The sequence below is a fragment of the Dryobates pubescens genome, chromosome 14 (assembly GCF_014839835.1).
Source record: "Dryobates pubescens isolate bDryPub1 chromosome 14, bDryPub1.pri, whole genome shotgun sequence".
NCBI classification, from domain to species: domain Eukaryota; kingdom Metazoa; phylum Chordata; class Aves; order Piciformes; family Picidae; genus Dryobates; species Dryobates pubescens.
The window spans coordinates 2,511,739-2,530,867 of record NC_071625.1 but is presented as its reverse complement, the minus strand read 5'-3'; the positions used below and the strand labels follow the sequence as shown (position 1 = coordinate 2,530,867).

Genomic DNA, 19,129 nt, shown 5'->3' with positions numbered 1-19,129 from the left:
ATGGTTTGAAATGAGAGCAGAGCAGACTGAGATTGGTTGTGGGGAACAAGTTCTGCACCATGAGGGTGCTGGAACACTGCAACAGGTTGCCCAGGGAGGCTCCATCCCTGGAGTTATTCAAGCTGAAGCACAACTAGGCTCTGAAGAACCTGCGCTAGTGAAGGCTGTCCCTGCTGACTGCAGGGGGGCTGGACTGGGTGACCTGTGGAGGTCCCTTCCAATCTAAACCATTCTGTGATTGCATGAATTGGGAAAAGCTCTTTGCTATATACACTGGAGCAGAGCAGATGCAGCCATGTGTGAAAGTGCTCTGGAGAGTCACAAGCCACCTGAGCACAGGATTTCTAACAGGGAGATGCTCATTTTCTGCCTCCTGTTCCAGCATCCACTGCCCTGAGGTGGAAATTCTTATCTGTAAGCCTCCTCAGGGATAAAGAAGCTGATGCCAACGGACACATTAGCAGCAGCCATCACAAGTGATGCTTGGCCTGGGCATGCATTCATCATCTTCACTAACAATACCACAAAGCTTTGGAATTACTTCCCAGTCCTCAAGACATTGCTGGGCCTCAGAACCACCTCCAATTTGAGACCTACCAGAAAGGCCAGAGGCCCAGCCAGGCCTCCTTTGGTTTATTGATTTGGGGTTTGCATCCTGCTGCACTGCAATGATCCTCAAACCTCAATATTGAGCCTGGCAAATCTGTACTGCAAAGATGCTGGAGTCCTTAGCAGCACCAGCCCTTTGCTGGCTGCTGGCTGCTGGTGTAGCATCCAAAGCAAGCCTGTCAAGCTAACAAAGCCCAGGGCTTCTCCACAGCCAGCAGCCAGAGAAAAGTCCCCTCGAGTCACATAGCCCAGGAGAGCTCTGGAGCAGTGGGAGGTGACATCTGGGAGGGCACCTGACCACAGACCAAGAATAAGCTCTTCATGCTTGTCAGTTGTTTCTTCATCATCTGGAATGCTAGCAGGCTCATCTTCCAGAGCCTTTGCCATCTTCTTCTTCTTCTTCTTCTTCTCCTCTCTCAGCTTCTGTATCTTGTGTTTGAATATGTCCTGATGCCTGGGCTCCTGAGGGCCGCAGTACAGTCTGTCCTTGCTTAGCTGCAGCAGGTCATCTTCTGTAGGGATGCAAATCATGGCATGTAACTCAGGATTCCCCTTGCCCAGGAGAGACAGCTTGACCCATACCAGAGCCCTTGGGTAGCTGATGAGGATGGGCAAGAGGACATCCTCAGCCATCTGCTTCTGCCCCAGGCGGGAGACGAGGCGGACTCGCCGATCCCTCCCGGCGGTGGGGTAGCACCAGGCTGCCAGCTGCAGCAGCAGCTTCTCACTCCTGCCAACACCAGAACACAAGACACAGCCAGGGTGGTCATTAACAAGCAGTGCAGCAGAAATCCAGTGCCCCACAGGTTTGCAAGAGCCCCATTCAAACACCCTCTGGGGCTCGCTGTGACCTCCCAAGCTGCTATCAAGAACATGAGTGAGTACAGCTCATCTGAAAGAGACTTCCTCAGGATCACCAATGCTAGGGGTTGGAAGGGACCCCCAGGGATCACCCACTCCAACCCCCCTGCCAGAGCAGGAGCACCCAGGGCAGGTCACACAGGAACACATCCAGGTGGGTTTTGGATGTCTCCAGAGGAGACTCCCCAGCCTCTCTGGGCAGCCTGCTCCAGGGCTCTGGCACCCTCACCACAAGGAAGTGTCTCCCCATGCTGAGGTGGAACCTGCTGTGTTCCAGCTTGTACCTGCTGTTCCTTGTCCTGGGCATCACCCCAAAGAGACCATCACCTTCATCCTGACACCCACCCCTCAGATATCTGCAGACATTGATCAGATCCCCTCTCAGCCTTCTGTTCTCCAGACCACACAGCCCCAGGGCTCTCAGCCTTTCCTCAGAGCAGAGATGTTCCAGCCCCCCAATCGTCCTTGCAGCTCTCCACCAGACTCTCAGGAAAACCCCCAAAACCTGTGAGAAATGCTCTAACCCCTCCAGTGCCACTACTGCAGTCCAGAACTGCCAATGCTTTCCTCTCGTGGAACTACACACAACTCCCAGAGCTGCAGCCAGGCTCTTTGCAAGCACTGCTGCTGCCCTCGTGTGTTGCACTGGCATGCAGGGGATCCTCTGCTCCCTCCCCTCACAGAGCTGCAGCAGTGCAACAGCCACCTGTGATGATGTGATTGGCAAAGAGAATGCAAGCTGATTGACACAGCAACACCTTCAAGAACCCCAGACCTGAGCCTCTGAAAGCTCCACACCCCTAGAGCAGAGTGAGACAAGCCCAAGAATGCACTGACCTCAGAAGTGTTACACTTCAGACAACTGAAGGCATTGACTTCATCTAGTCTAGGAGGAAGACTTTCACTCAACAGCAAGTTCTGATCCACAACAAAACCATTTGATCTCCTCACTCTATTTGGGCCAAGCAATACTCAGAGAATGGCTTAAGCTGGAGAGGGCCTCAGAGCTCATCTCTTCCAACCTCCCCACCATGGCCAGGGACACCTCTCAGCTAGACTCAGCTGCTCAAGGCCTCATCCAGCCTGGCCTTCAACACCCCCACAAAGGAGGCAGCCACAGCCTCCCTGTGCAGCCTGTTCCAGAGTCTCAGCACCCTCAAACTGAGAGCTTCTTCCTCAGCTCCAGTCTCACCCTGCTCTCCCTCAGCTTCAAACCATTCCCCCTTGGCCTGTCTCTAGACACCCTCAGGAAAAGTCTCTCTGCAGCCTTCCTGTAGGATCCCTTCAGCTATTGACAGGCAGCTCTAAGGTCCCCCTGGGGTCTTCTCTTCTCCAGGCTGAACACCCCCAGCTCCCTCAGGCTCTCCTCACAGCAGAGCTGCTCCAGCCCCTGGGTGAAGGCTGAGCTCTCCCTTTTCCCAATTCAGTAACTCCCAGCAAGGAAAGAACATCTCACACCTGTACCATGGTCACATACCTGAGGACAATGAAGTCACTTGCTGGCACAGTTTCACCTCTGTCACCAACATCTTGGGTTCCTGTATCATCCTTTGTCTTTAGGGTACCTTCTGAGCTCACTTCCATGGCCTCCTCTAACTCACCAGTCTCAGGGGAAGCTTCTTTGATGGCTTCTGCTTTGGGCTCACAAAAGCTGTGCCCTCCTGCAGCTTTCATTCTTCCTTCCCAGTTCTTGGTCAGCTGCCCCCAAGGACAGATGAAAGGGGACAGAGTGCCCAGCTTGACATAATTTGCCCTTTTTGCAGGGGGACGTCTAGAGGAGAGATCAAGGGGGGGAGAAGATTTGCTTGCTGGGCCCTGACCCTGCTCCCAGCCCTCCAGCAGGCTGCCTGCTCTGTCCCACTGGCCTGGCAAATGCTTCCTGTTTTCAAGCCCAGGTGTTTAGAACAGAGTGTGCACTGCTTTTGCACCCTCATTAAACAACAGCCTCAGAGATGCACTTCCAGGCCACACTGCTCCCTTTGTGCCCATGCTGCAGATCTCTGGGTGCTGTGCCTGACCACCACACCTTCCCCTGAACATCCACCCTCCCCTCCTAGCTGGAAGGGGAACCAGCCTCAGGTGGTGCAGAGCTCAAGCCACTCCAGCCTCCTGTGTTTAATGCTGTGGAAGTGAAGGCACCCTTCAGAGCAGCTGGTGTTTCAGCAGAGGACACTGAACTGCCCCTCCTCCTTCTCTGGGCTCTCTAGCACCCAGGGTGCACTCTGACACTCTGGCTTTTCCTGCCTCCTCCCTCATTTGCTGCTAAGCTTTGCTTATTTTGTTGTTATGCAGCCTTGTTAGGAGCCTTGAAACTGAGCAGATCTCTGGGAGCAGAATCCCAGAAGGGCTCAGGTTGGAAGGGACCTCAGAGCTCATCTCCTCCAGCCTCCCCACCACGGGCAGGGACACCTCTCAACTAGACTCGTGCTCGAGGCCTCACCAGCCTGGTCTTGAGCACCCCCAGGGAGCAGGCAGCCACAGCCTCCCTGGGCAGCCTGTGCCAGAGCCTCAGCACCCTCACACTGAGAGCTTCTTCCTCAGCTCCAGTCTAACCCTGCTCTGCCTCAGCTTCAAACCATTCCCCCTTGGCCTGTCTCTAGACACCCTCAGGAAAAGTCTCTCTGCAGCCTTCCTGCAGGATCCCTTCAGCTATTGGCAGGCAGCTCTGAGGTCCCCCCAGAGCCTTCTCTTCTCCAGGCTGCACAGCCCCAGCTCCCTCAGCCTCTGCTCACAGCAGAGCTGCTCCAGCCCTTGGATCACCTTTGTGGCCCTGTGCCCTGCTCAGCAGAGCTCTCCCATTACATAGAGACAGAGAGAGGATTCTTGCCTGTTTTTATCCTGGGATTTAAAACAGAAGGGCAAGATCTCCATTCAGCCCAAGTCTAAAGGGACAGAAGGGCAGGGCTAGGGTTAGGCCAAGCCCAGTGGCCAAGCCCAGCCCATGAAGGGAGCACTGTGAGCAGCAGCGCTGTGTCTCCCCGCAGCTGGCTGTGACGCCGGTGGTTACCGTTTGAACTTCTCCCGGAGATCAGCTTCCAGCTCTCTGGCAAACTGCATCCCTGCCCTGCAGTCTGGGAAATCATTTGGAGTGTGAGGTGTTCTCTGGTACTCAGAATGCTTCACAGCCTCCTGCAGGCCCCCAACTCGCACCCCGCGGTAGATCTGTCACAGAAAGCAAGCCCCAGAGAGGTGAGGCTGGGGCTGGGCCCGGGCTCCCCGCTGCAGCAAACAGCACTGTGCCAGCAGCCCTGGCAAGTGGGGAGGCTGACACCTCAGCTCTCCAACACAATGAAAAATGGGGGTTCAGACCTCTAGATGCTCACTTAGAATCAGAATTGTCAGGGTGGGAAGGGACCTCAAGGCTCAGCCAGCCCCAACCCCCCTGCCATGGCCAGGGACACCTCACACCACAGCAGGTTGCTCACAGCCACCTCCAGCCTGGCTGCAAACACCTCCAGGCAGGAGGCTTCCACCACCTCCCTGGGCAGCCTGTGCCAGGCTCTCACCACCCTCCTGGGGAACAACTTCTTCCTCACATCCAATCTGAATCTCCCCACTTCTAGTTTTATTCCATCCCCCCCAGTCCGATCCCTCCCTGACCCCCTCAGAAGTCCCTCCCCAGCTTTCTTGGAGCCCCTTCGATACTGGGAGGCCATAATTAGGGCTCCTGAGAGCCTTCTCTTCTCCAGACTGAACAGCCCCAACTCTCTCAAACAAAAATGTTTGTCATGCTCTTTACATTTAATTCTGGACAGCTATCAGGAAAGAACTTCAGAGGTTCTGATCCTGGGCACTGCCAGGAAGGTCACATCACCCCCTCCAAGTCACCCCCCAGATCATTGTAGCTGTCCAAAGGTGTCACTGTCATTCATCTCTCTGCACATTCAAAAGCATGACTCTCACTGCACAAAGACTTCAAAGCTGTCACCTAACCATCCAAAGCAGGATGCTTCACACAGCACCAGAGCAGTGTTTGAGCTTAAGTCAATCTTTGTGTCTCAAGCTCTCCCCCCAGTCAGAGGCCATTAGTTGGCAGTGGTGCAAATGGATGAGCAAGCAGACACCAAATCATTTCTCTTTAGAGCTGTAGAAACACAAACCCAAGGAGCTACAGCCTCAGCTCTCTCTCCTTACTCCACACTGCCTCAGACTGCCCCATGGGCACAGTTACACCCAGCAGCAGACATGGGAAGGTGTTGTTTGGGACCAAGCCTCCAGCAGCCAGCGATGTTGAGTGCTCTTTGTGAGGGGGCTTTGATCCTACAGCCCTGAATTGGATACACAGGGTGAGGTCTGCTCTCTAAAAATCAATATGCTGAACTAAGTGACAGATTTGATGACATTCACTTGCAGTTTGCAGTTACTTACAAGAGGAATCCAGAAAGCCATGCCCCAGCCCTTGGGCAGATAGAGATCCCAGCCACTGCCCCACCCAGGCCGATCCTCTCCAGCCATCCTCCCTGGCTGCTGCACCAACAGGATGGGAATCTTGGACTCAGAAGGACCCAAATCGAGGTGGGAGCCAGGCACCAGTAACTGAGCTCTCAGATGGTTTATGTCCTGAGAAGGAGGAGACATTTCCCATAAGTTCAGTAAGCATTTTTCCCCCTCCCAGCTACCCTTCAGAGGTGAGGTGAGCTTGTAACACAGGAGTAACGTGTGCATCTTGAACTGCCCCTCACTGTGCCATCAAACTTGGAGTTAGGAACAAGAAGAAGTGCTCAGCACCCTTGTTCTGCCTTTCTTACACCCTGGTGGAGAGCAGGTAACTGAAACTCAGAGCAAAACCATCCAGCACAGATGAAGGCAGGAAGAAGGGTTGCAGCTTGGTTTCTCCAGCTCCGTGCACAGGAGTGGCCTGGGCAGGGGCTTGCAGACTAGCCACACATGGAGCCAACCTGGACTGCCACATCCAGGGAGATGGGAACAACATTTGGGCACCAAAGAGTTTCATCCAAAGCATGCTGGCATCAAGGCTTTGTCAATCAGCAGCTGCTGGATTTCACTGTACCACACCAAGAACAGAGCAGCAGGCTGCCTCCTGACAGGTCCCTTCCACATCAGCTGCTCCAGAAGGCAAACTCTGCAGCTCATGGCAGCATGAGGAACACTGTCACAGACCAAAGGACTGTCCTGGCTGCTGTGCTGGTATCCTGTCTGTCAATCCTCTGCTGCTTTTACACCATGGCAGCCAGCCTGAAGGAGCTCCAACCTCCTTCTCCTCAAGGGGATCCTTAGGGATCTCTGTGCCACACAAATGTTTGCTCTTCTTTATTACAACAGTGCTGAAAGTTTATCACCTCCTGGGACTAGGTCACCTTTTTACCCAAGCATTTTATGGGGTGTTTCCTCCATGGCTAACAAAGCCATGGCAGAGTTCAAACCTGGTATTGCCCAGGACACAAAGTGCTGCAGTTCAGAACCAGGAGGTTTGATTTTCTTCTCACTCCCACATCTCTCTTGTCAGGAGAATCATCCTGGCTATGACTGAGGGAATGGCCAGAGCCTCTCTGTGCCACTTCACCTTCCTTTACCTGCTGCACATGAGCCACAGTGATACAGGAGGGGGAGAAATTCAAGCCCCATCTTCTAAACAAACCTACAACCATTTAGACCTTTAGGGGCTCCAATAAAGCTTTAATTCAGTCATGCAGTGGTGGTGAGAAAACACTGCACAAAGGCCATCAGATGAGCTGCTGGATGCTATGGCATCAGGGAAGCAGCTGCCCTTGCACTGATAGAGTCTCTCCCTGGGGACTGTCAGCCCCTTCTCCCCATGGCAACCCTCCTGCTTAGTTACCTGCTCTGAGATCTTAGTTTCTGTGACGCTCTTACAGATGTCCTGGTCCCAGATAAAGCTGTGAGCACAGTCTACAGGCACACCCTCCAGGTACAGCTGCCTAACTTTAGCATTATCTACAAAAGAAGAGAGCCTTCAAACAAGATTCAAACAACAATGTTGTGCCTTAAGCATCAAATCATCCAAACCCCCTCCAAAAACCCCCAAATAAACCACTCCACTGCCACCCAGGCAAGCAGCAGACAGCTTAAGGATACAGGCTAGTGAAGGCTTAACAAGCTCCACTGCTGCTGGAACAGTTCACTGCCACATGGTTTTCCAACTAAAAAGGGTGAAATAAAACTGTTAGCTTTAGGCACATCCACCTGGCACTCTCTGAACTGCAGAGGACATCACAAGGCACACCTTCAGGACACCATGGTTAACATCCTGGGATTTCACCTTTCATGCAAGAGTGTGAAGCTCAAGAGGCTTGGTGGAAATCAAAGAGCAACATTACAGAGCCTGAAATGAAAGCCACCCAAGGAAACTTGGAAGGGAAGCAAGGATGACCTTTAAGGGATGCACACAGAGGAAATGTCACTGTCAGAGCTATGACTAGCACAGAATCCTAGAGTCAGAGTTGTTTTGGTTGGAAAAGACCTCCAAGATCATTGAGTGCAGCACCACCATGGCCATTAAACCCTGGCCCCAAGTGCCATGGCCACACATCCCTTGCACACCTCCAGGCATGGGGACTCCACCAGCTCCCTGGGCAGCCTGTGCCAATCCCTCTTGCAGCAAAGAAACTTTTCCTCATCTTCATCCTAACCCTCCCCTGGCACAATTCCAGGCCATTTCCTTTCCTTCTATCACCTGAGACTAGGGAGAAGAGCAAAACCTCCCCCTCACTGCAACCTCCTTTCAGGGAGCTGGAGAGAGCAATGAGGTCTCCCTCAGCCTCCTCTTCTCCACACAAACACCCCCAGCTCCCTCAGCTGCTCTCCACCAGCCCTGCTCTCCAGACTCTTCCCCAGCTTCATTGCTTCTCTGGAGCTGCTCCAGCTTCTCAGGGTCCTTCTGGGAGTGAGAGCCCCAAAACTGAGCCCACTACTCAAGGTATGGCCTAACCAGTGCTGAGTACAGGGGGACAATCCCTGCCCAGGTCCTGCGGGCTCCACTATTGCTGGTGGCCTTCTTGGCCACCTGGGCACACTGCTGGCTCATGCTCAGCCAGCTGCCAAACACCACACCCAGGTTCCTTCTGCTGGGCAGCTCTGCAGCCACTCTGCCTGGAGTGTTGGTGGGGTGGCTGTGAGCTGAGTGCAGGGCCTGGCACAGTGCTGGACTTGAGCACAGAATGATTGATAGAATGGCTTAGGTTGTTAGAGAACTTTAAGAGCTCATCTACTCCAACCTGCCTGCCATGGGCAGGGGGAGAACAACTGCTTATGTAGCACTAGCTTCCCACTCTGCATCTTCTCAGGCTCTGCTCTTCAAGGAAGGGCCTATTCTTTACTTCTGTCTGCAGAGACCAGCAGCTGTGTGGGTTCCTGAAGGCAAGTAACCCTTCTAGCTTTGAAATGGATTGCTGGAATATTAAATAACCTCTCCCCTTGAGTGTCTGCCTACCTTTAGTGATCTGTGAATGAAAGTGTAGTATGAGATAGCCAGGAAAATAATTCTGACCAACTAACAACCTATTAAAGAGTTCTGTGATTAGAACTGGGAGGGACTGCTGCCCACTTTGTGCTCTCCAAGGCCTTACCTATTGTGTGGGGTTGAAGTCAGGCTTTGGATCACTCTCTCTTTAGCAAGCACACTACATTCTAACCAGGATCCCCAATCCTCACATCACTTCTCTCATTTCTTACCTCTCTCCTCCTTTCTTCAGTCCACATTTTAAGACATGCTGGGGAAATAAACCTACTGATGAGTAAGCTGCTGATGACAGTGGAAGATGTTAGAGCTAGCAGAGGAAACAGGGAGCTGTGTTACTAAGCACACAAAGTTCAGCAACAAGCAGCACATTGTCTGCTTCTGCTGGTCTCAGTGCTGGTGCTTAGGCAAGACAGGCAGGCAGAGGGTTTGTTCCACTGCAAGCTGTTGCTCTGTCTTAACAGTCCTAGAAAGCAGACCTAAGAGTTCTTCTATTTGCAATTTGCCCTTCCCTCTGTGAGGAGATAACACAGAACAAACCCACAAAGCACTGCTGTGGAGCAGTTTCAGAGCCACAGGTACACAGGGCTGTGTGGTACCAGGACAGCTGACCCCAGACACCTCTGCAAGCAGCATGTCTACAGGCAAGGATTCAGGCTCTCTATCTGCAGAAGGAACTCCTGGTCACTTATCTTTCACCATGCATTCTCCCCCTGTGCACCTCCCTCAGTGACTCCTGGGAAGCTCCACCACAGTGGAGCAGTTTTTAAGGCAGTGTCATTTGCTTCCTCCCACAGAAGACAGCCCAAGCATACCAAAGCCTTGGAAGTGTGCTTTGCAATGGAGACAAGGCCTGCACTGACCTGCAGTCATGTAAGCACTGACTGCCTCCTGCCAGTCTTGGCTTCCAGAAGGCATAAACCTGCTGAGCAGGCAGTGGGAAGTGATTCATTCACAAGCTTTCTGTTTCCCCAGCCTGAAGACATGAGGACAGCTCTGTGATTAAATCCCATCAGCATGTGCATTCAGAGGCAACTGGGGAAGAGTGGCATTACAGCTGATTAGTTAGGCTGAATAAAAAGGGGGAGGGGCAGATGTGTGTCCTTCCACAGGCTGACAACCCATAAGCAAAGGTGATGGCTGCCACTTACCTAAACTAATCACTCCTGGTGCATCTTTAGAGCAGGGAAGATTTTCTTAGGGAGTCAGTTAGCTTCTAAATGCTATTAAAGAAGAGAGGCTAAGGCACACACACAGAGTCTGCTAACACACACAGTGCCACTTCAACCCTACTAACAGTAATCCTACCAGTAACTGAATGGCCAGGAAGCAAGAAGGGGAAGGGAGAGTGGAATTGGTGTAGAGATGCAGTGAAATATGCAGCAAGATCCCAAGCCCCAAGGAGACTACAAACTAAGCTGAGAGAATTCATGGAGACCTTAGAATGGATCCTGGAGCACAAAGTAATTAACAGGAGCAAGGTTGTTCTAGATAGAGAGTGCAGAACAGGAAGAGGTGAGAAAATCCAGGGTACAGAGCTGTGTGGAGATAAAGGACAGTAACTGAGGCAGGTGTTCAGGTGATTGAAGTGAGAAAAAGACAGAGACTCTTCTGGCATCCTGCAAACACTACCAAGGTCATGAAGCCTTTGGAACCTTCAACTTGTGCTATTTGCTGCTGCTAGCTGGCTAGCCATGATGTTTCCCCTGTGAGGGGAGGCAGCCTGTGTCCTGTCCAGCTGACTGGAAACACCTCCCAGGCACTGCACATGACTCCCCCCTACCCTGCAGATGCTGTGGAACACTTCACTGAGGAGCTTTTAGCACCTGGTTGGCCTTGCCAGGATTCGAACCTGGATCATCTGTATGGTCAGACAGAGGCTTCCACTGAGCACAAGACCAGCTTTGGTGCATGGCCCTCCCTCACCACTGCTCTCCTGACACCTGGGTAACTTGCCAGCTGTTTCTGTGCTGCCAGGGCTTGTGGAAAGGGGAAGGAAACGTCCTGAAATCAAACACCAGCTGACAACAGCAAGAGCCCATCAGGAGAAGCTGGCAGGAAGGTAAAGCAGAAGTGTAGAAAGCAAGCAAGTGAAGCTCTTGCCTGGGGCAGTCCCAGGAGCACAAGGCAGGCAATTTTACCTTGGTATTTCCCAAAGTCTGGGATGGCTTTTGTCTTCTTTTTTGGCAAATTGACTCGAGGATCTCCAACAGTGAGGCCCAGGATTGTGCCTGGTGGCACTTGTGATGGTGAGCTTAGCCCTTGGAAAATACAGAGTGACATTGCCATCAACCACCCAGCAGGCTGTGACCCCCCTCTGCACTGCTGCCTGGGGCACTGCTTCCCCTGCAGGGATGTGGCACCACAGAAGCAATCCAGGCTGCTCACTTGCACGTGTGCTCAAACTCACCAATGCTTGTCAAGTGTCCAAGGACAAAAGACAACAGCAACAGCACCAAGACAAAGTTTGCAGCTGCATTTATGCCTAAGGGGCAAGGGAGGTCACTCTCACAACTCACAGACTCAATTCAGCCTTGGCACATAGAATTGTTAGGGTTGGAAGGGACCTCAGGGATCAGCCAGTTCCAATCCCCCTGCCATGGCCAGGGACACCTCACACCACAGCAGGTTGCTCACAGCCACCTCCAGCCTGGCCTTCAAAACCTCCAGGGAAGAAGCTTCCACCACCTCCCTGGGCAACCTGTGCCAGGCTCTCACCACCCTCATGATGCAAAACTTCTTCCTCACATCCAATCTGAATCTCCCCACTTCTAGTTTTGCTCCATCCCCCCCAGTCCTGTCACTCCCTGACACCCTCAAAAGTCCCTCCCCAGCCTTCTTGTAGCCTCCTGCAGATACTGGAAGGCCACAATTAGGTCTCCTGGGAGCCTTTTCTTCTCCAGACTGAGCAGCCCCAGCTCCCTCAGTCTGTCCTCACAGGAGAGGAGCTCCAGCCCTCTGCTCATCCTCTTAAAGGAAACCCAAACTTTGTCTTTCAGAGAGAGGAAGTTTCAAATGGGTTTTAGAAGTTTTACCTCATCTCTGCTTAGCTGCAGCCCACTGGGCAGCCTGCTTATAGTGAGAGCTAGCAAAGTCAGCTCCTTCCCTGCTTCAGTGCTAGACAGTGACCTTTATGATAGGCCTGACAGTTCAGCCAGACACACAGCTTTCATTAGGAACAAAACCATACAGAGCAAGGTAAAATATCTCCAGTTTGGGAGGGATTCCACCATTTTATCTCTGGAGACACTGCACAGTTTGCTGCCTTCACTTGGTGTGTATGGGGGGAAGAGAGGGAGGCTATGTCAGGCTGCATATCCCACCAGGAATCTCAGCTTCATGAAGACAAGAATCAGTGGATCTGTGAGCTCAGGACTGCAGAGAAGATCACAATTCCCTTAACCCCCCACTTCTCACATCTTTGACAAGCCATGCCCATGCCTTGGGCTCCAGGAGTGATGCTCAGAGGCACCACTCTCTTGACCAAGCATTTCCAATGCCAGCTTTTCCCACTGAAGAGCTTCCCATTCCCCCCATGGCTCCCACATGCCCAAATACCTTCCAAGAGCTCAAAGACAGCACTTTGACGCTGGTGAAGGGACACTCTGCCAGAGTCCTTGCAGGTTTCTACCCACCAGTTATTCAGCTCTGTCTCTGAATCTGCCATCTCCTGGGAAACAACAAGTCTGGTTAAACTGCAGTTCATTGCTGAGAAACATGAGCTGTGGTTCAGAGAGCATGAAGCATCAGCAAAACCCATCACTGCAGTCTGCTCAACAGCACCATTGCTTCCAGCTTCTTCCTACCCCCACTTAAAAGCACAGAAACATCACAGAAGGGCTCAGGGACCTCAGAGAGCATCTCCTTCAACCTCCCCACCATGGGCAGGGACACCTCTCAGCTAGACTCAGCTGCTCAAGGCCTCATCCAGCCTGGCCTTCAACACCCCCACAAAGGAGGCAGCCACAGGCTCCCTGGGCAGCCTGTTCCAGAGTCTCAGCACCCTCAGACTGAAGAACTTCCTCAGCTCCAGTCTAACCCTGCTCTCCCTCAGCTTCAAACCATTCCCCCTTGGCCTGTCTCTAGACACCCTCAGGAGAAGTCCTTCTGCAGCCTTCCTGTAGGATCCCTTCAGCTATTGGCAGGCAGCAATAAGGTACCCCCCCCCAGAATCTTCTCTCTAGGCTGAATAACTGCAGCCCCTCAGCACCTCACAGCAGAGGTGCTCCAGCCCTTGGATCATCTTTGTGGCCTCCTCTGGACTCACTCCAGGCAGGGATTCTTGCTGACACCAGAGTGAGTCAAGAGGCTCAACACAGAGAAGCCAAGAGAGCAGGAATACACAGGTTAGCCTTTAGAACAAGCAAGGCTAGAGATTGATGGTTTCTCTCCAGCAAAGCCAAGCCTGCACATCCTAGCAGCTTTCCCACCATGAGAGCAGTATCTGAACTTGAGTTCCTTACTGTTTGGAGAGCAGCAGCTTTCAGGGTGTCTGTGAGGACGCAGTGTGCTAAGGGGCCAATCAGCCTGTACCTGAGAATCTCCATGCTTCTGTCACTGGAACAGGAAGGTTTCAGGTGAAGGGACAAGCACACAACACACAATTCCCCACCCCCAGCACTGCCAAGACAGAATCCAGCTGGTTTAAGAGGTGAAAGGGCAGTTTCTGACTTTTATGAACAAACCTGATCACGATGCCAGTAGCTGGTGAGATCCAAGAGCAGGCCTGCAGAGGATCTCTTGTGCCATCACCAATTATTTTTTTCACTGGCACAGCTTTTTCTCCTTCTTTATCCTCCTTTCTTCTCTTGCCAAGGCTCTGAACAACATCTTTTTTCTCTGGGACTGATGGTGGAACAGGCTCAGGAATGCAGACTTCCTCAGGCTCTGAACACTGAAAAATTGCTTTCAGCTCCCCCAGGATGTCCTTAAGAAGAAAGGGAAGTTTAGGATTAGGATGCTAAGCAGTGCATTGAAAAGCTGAAGTTATTGTCTTCCCCTCTGTAAGGGCTTCAGAGACTAAATCTGCTTCTGATGAAGCCCAGGGCTTTCCAGCAAGAGCTGAGGGTAATGCTGAACATGCTCAAGAATTTATTCTCCCTGGACTTCAGGCAATGGAATCTACTGGCACACAAAACTTGATTCTTAAAGAGTTCAAGCATACAGGGAACAAAGAAAATACCTGTTTGAGAGCTGGGTGCACCCAGATCCACAGCTGCCTCCTTTCAGAGCCATCCCTGGGCTTCCAAATGAATGTAACAGGGCCCAGCATAGCCTCGGGGTAGCGATCGGCTCGGTAAAGATCCAGGGAGCCCTCAAACCTCCCAGACAGGCAGCAAGCCTCTGCAAAGGTTAGTCCTGCAGAAGATGACACTGACTGAAAACCAAAAGGATCTCTTGTTTTAAAAAACAAAACCCAAAAAGGAAGTTCAGCCTGGCTGCTGGGCTGCCTGCCACAACTGGCTTGTTAGAAGAGAACAGACCAGGTTGGAAAAGACCTTTGAGGTCACCGAGTCCAACCTATCACCCAGCACCATCTGATCAACTCAACCATGGCACCAAGTGCCTCAGCCAGCCTCCTCTTAAACACCTCCAGGGATGGGGACTCCACCACCTCCCTGGGCAGCACATCCCAAGGGCCAATCTCTCTTGCTGGGAAGAACTTCTTCCTCACCTCCAGCCTAAACCTCCCCTGGCACAGCTTGAGACTGTGGCCTCTTGTTCTGGTGCTGGGTGCCTGGGAGAAGAGACCAACCCCCACCTGGCTCCAACCTCCCTTCAGGGAGTTGGAGAGAGCAAGAAGGCCTCCCCTGAGCCTCCTCTTCTGCAGGCTAAGCAACCCCAGCTCCCTCAGCCTCTCCTCCCAGGGCTGTGCTCCAGACCCCTCCCCAGCTTTGTTGCCCTTCTCTGGACACCTTCCAGCATCTCAACATCTTTCCTAAGCTGAGGAGCCCAGAGCTGGACACAGGACTCAAGGTGTGGCCTAAGCAGTGCTGAGCACAGGGCAGAAGGACTTCCCTGCTCCTGCTGGCCACACTGTTCCTGCTGCAGGCCAGGATGCAACTGAAGACAAAAATGTCCAGTCCTAGTCTGAGAGATTTTAGTTATGTTTTTCAAGCAAACTCACAACTCTTGCTCAACTCTGCTCCTACTATTAAATTGTGTTTGATGTTAGAAAAGGCTGAGTCACCCTTTGGTCTATTCAGAATCTTTATTGTCTGAACTTCAGCTTTTACCTGTGTCCATGCTACAGATTCGAGTCAGCTGCTTCAGAAGCTCATTCTCCCTACCAGTCAGCTCCAGACAGCAGTAATAGGACAGGTCCTGAGACAAGAGGACAATGGTAAAGTGAGAAAGGTTCTTGCAAGTGAGCCTGGCAAGGAAGGGCCAGGCAGAGGTTCACAATTTACACTGCAGCAGTAATTCTTCATTCACTAAAATCTGTGCCAAAGAGAAATTGTGAGCTCTCTGTTCTAGCCTAAAGCTGCTACTTGCAGGACAGCTGTCAGGCTGGCTCAGCTGAGAGCCAACCAACTCAAACCAACTCAAACCAACTGACCAGAAAGGACATGGAACAAAGCACCTGTCCTCAATAGCATCCTGCTCTGGGAGATCATCACAGAATTGTTGGGGTTGGAAAGGACCTCCAGAGATCACCCAGTCCAACCCCCCTGCCAGAGCAGGGGCACCCAGGGCAGGTGCTGGCACACAGGGACACATCCAGGTGGGTTTGCAATGGCTCCAGAGAAGGAGACTCCACAACCTCTCTGGGCAGCCTGCTCCAGGGCTCTGGCACCCTCACAGGGAAAAAGTTTTCCCTTCTGTTCCCTGGCACCTCCTCTGCTCCAGCTTGCACCCCTTGCCCCTTGTCCTGTCCTTGGACATCCTGAGCAGAGCCTGGCTCTGTCCTCCCCCCACTGCCCTGCACATCTTTATCCCCAGCAGTGAGGGCAGCCCTCAGGCTCCTCTGGTCCACGCCCCAGTTCCCTCAGCCTGTGCTCACAGGGAGATGTTTCTCTGCCTTCAGCAGCTTTGTGGCTCTCTGCTGGACTCTGTCACACAGTTCCCTGAGAGGCCTAGAACTGGACACAGTATTTCAGATGTGGCCTCAGCAGAGCAAAGCAGGAGGAGAACCTACTCACCACAGCCCTTCCAGTCCACCCCAGGATGCCCTTGGCCTTCTTGGCCACCAGGGCACATTGCTGGCTCATGGGCATCCTTCTGTCCACCAGCATCCTCAGGTCCTTTTCCCCAGAGCTGCTCTCCAACAGCTCAGTCCCCAAACTATCCTGGTCCCTGGGGCTGTTCTTTCCCAGATGCAAGACTCAGCCCTTGCCTTTGATGGATTTCATTCAGTTTCTCCCCACCCAGCTCTCCAGCCTGTCAGGCTCTTGGCTCTCGAGAAGACTGAAGATGCAGTACTGCAGCCACAGTTACCGTAAGACTCTAAAGGTTCATCTTGTTCTGCTGCTCTCCACCCTTCATTGCAATGATGAAATCACTGCCTTGATAGTCAGCAGTTACTAAGAGCTGACACAGCACCACTTCAGAGTCAGAAATGCTCCTGGTAGCTGGACAGGTTTCACTTCAGCAACACAAGAAAGGGAAGAGCTGTAAAGGGGGTACCTGGAGAAGGCAGTGCTTCGTCATGGCTCTGTAACAAGCCCTGTAGCACTTCTCTGTGGGGCTGTTTCCTAAGCAGTATCCCCATTTCTTCACCATGTGGAATCTCTTGGCATGCCAAATGTGTGTCTCCAGCCAAATGTTCTTCCTTTGCCTGCGATTGAACTCTGCCACCAGGTGGACGTGGCGCCGCCGAGCCTTGCGGCACTTGGTCTTGGACTGCTCCTTCTTCTGGTGGACAGCCTTCTCTGCCTGGGGGAGAGAGAAGGGACTGAAAGACAGCTCAAAAGGACAGACTCCTGCAGAAGAAACAAACTGACACATACAGGGGTACAGGAAGCACTAGCCAGTCCTACAGCTGGGTCGCGACAACCCCAGGCACAGAGCCAGGCTGGGTGCAGAGTGGGTTGAGAGCAGCCCTGGAGAAAGAGCCTTGGGGGTGTTGGTTGCTGAGCAGCTCCCCAGGAGCCAGCAGTGCCCTCCTGCAGCCCAAAGGCAGCTGTGTGCTGGGCTGCAGCCAGAGGAGTGTGGGCAGCAGGGCAAGAGAGGGGATTCTGCCCCTTGGCTCTGGTCTGATGGGACCTCACCTCCAATCCTGCCTCCAGCAGAAGAAAAACACAGAGCTGCTGGAGTGAGGCCAGAGGAGGCCACAAAGATGATGCAAGGGCTGGAGCAGCTCTGCTGTGAGCACAGGCTGAGGGAGCTGGGGGTGTTCAGCCTGGAGAGGAGAAGATTCAGGGGGGGACCTTAGAGCTGCCTGCCAACAGCTGAAGGGATCCTGCAGGGAGGCTGCAGAGAGACTTTTCCTGAGGGTGTCTGGAGCCAGGCCAAGGGGGAATGGTTTGAAGCTGAGGGAGAGCAGGGTTAGACTGGAGCTTAGGAAGTTCTTCAGTGCCAGGGTGTTGAGACTCTGGAACAGCCTGCCCAGGAAGGCTGTGGCTGCCTCCTGCCTGGAGGTGTTGAAGGCCAGGTTGAATGAGGCCTTGAGCAGCTGAGGTGTCCTTGCCCCTGCTAGAGGGGTTGGATGGGCTGATCTCTGAGGTCCCTTCCAACCTGAGCTACCCTATAGTATAGCAATAAGCTTCACTTTCCTCTGCTATGAGATCTCTGTAATCCTCAAGGCTAACTATGACCAACACTTTGAAAGTCTTCAGGCAAGCCCCTTCCACACAAGTGCATCAGGCTTTGGCTGAAGCCCCAAATGCCCTCACATTCAGGAGCTCAGCTGCACACTGAGCATTAGCTGTGGCCACCACAGAGTTTATCAGGCACCGTCACACACTTGCACCTCTTTCCTGGCCATCTCCTGGAGCCGCCTGGGCAGGCGCTTGACGTTGTGACTCATGGCTCGCCTCCGCATGTGCCTGGGCAGAGTCTGGAACACCAGAGAGTTGGAAGACTTCTGGGACACTGCTTTCAACATGGCTTTGATCTCAGCAGCACGAGCTTCAGCAAAGGCAGACACTGGAACAAAGAGAACTGCATCAGAGCATGAAAAACAGGGGGGGAAGCAAAGAAGAGGCACTACGTCAACGAGTGACTTCTGTCCCTTATGTACAAACCTGTTATGTATTTTGGCATTTCCTCAGAAACACTTTGGCTTCCTCCTTGCCATCCTCCTCTTCCTCTGCCTCCCTCTCCTCTATTTTGCCCTCTTGGAAAGCACTGATCTCTCCTGTAAGAAGGCCCAGAGGACTGATTGGAAGAATTCTGCTGCTCAAAGCGAACATCTCCTGGAGGGGTTAGAGACGGAAAGAGGTAACAACCACAGAGCAGTCTGAGTAGCTGATAACCATACACAGCCCTTCCTCCTCAGGTTGTATTTCACATTCCCCCCTATCATATGTAATATTCACACCTGAAAAAGCCAGGAGAAATGAGAATTAAATTCTTTTTCTGAAGAGAAGTGAAGTCTTTGCACTGCCCTGCAGCAAGCCTGCCGCAGAGGAAGCTGCCTTCTGCACATTCTGAAAACGGCACCAAACTCAGACTCTGTCTCCAATACTCTATCAGATCCAATAGGCCAGGCGTGGAAATGCCGTGCAGCCGAAGGGGTGGCCCCCTCGGCGGTCACCCACCCCGGCCCTGGGCAGAGGAGCCCCCAGCCGTACCTGGAGTCGGGCAGGCTCTGTTCCCGCCGCCGGAGAAAGGCCCCGGCTCTGCGGAAAGCGTGACGCTGGCCGGCTGGTTCCTCATCTTCTTGGCCCGCTTCTTCTCCTTTGACCCAGACATCCCGGCTGGGCCCAGCGCGGTGCGGGGAGAGGACGCTCACACCGATCACACCGGGCCCGGTTCTCTGCTCTCCCCGCGGAGCAGCCACCAGCCCGGGCCCGCTTCCCGCTTCCCGGCTCTCCCCGCGGAGCAGCCACCACCCCGGGCCCGGTTCTCTGCTCTCTCCTCGGAGCAGCTACCAGCCCGGGCCCGGTTCCCGCTTCCCGGCTCTCCCCGCGGAGCAGCCACCAGCCCGAGCCCGGTTCTCTGCTCTCCCCGCGGAGCAGCTACCAGCCCGGGCCCGGTTCCCGCTTCCCGGCTCTCCCCGCGGCGCGGCCTCCGCGCGCTGCGCGCTGCACGCTGCCGGCCGGAAACCCGCACCGCGCG

General features: G+C 53.3%; 1 protein-coding gene across 1 annotated transcript; it reads right to left on the bottom strand.

Moving 5' to 3' along the window:
- Nucleotides 1–641: 641 nt before the first annotated feature.
- Nucleotides 642–18,804, bottom strand: POP1 (POP1 homolog, ribonuclease P/MRP subunit). Its single transcript, XM_054167405.1, has 15 exons — nt 18,643–18,804; nt 18,094–18,264; nt 17,820–17,995; nt 16,535–16,783; nt 15,145–15,232; nt 14,091–14,266; nt 13,594–13,835; nt 13,372–13,465; nt 12,467–12,578; nt 11,050–11,169; nt 7,271–7,386; nt 5,839–6,030; nt 4,478–4,632; nt 2,948–3,241; nt 642–1,339 (listed from the first exon to the last, which is right to left on the bottom strand). Exons 1-15 carry the CDS (start codon nt 18,761–18,763, stop codon nt 676–678), a joined length of 2,970 nt encoding a protein of 989 aa, XP_054023380.1. The 5' UTR covers nt 18,764–18,804; the 3' UTR covers nt 642–675.
- Between the last annotated feature and the right edge of the window lie 325 nt (nt 18,805–19,129).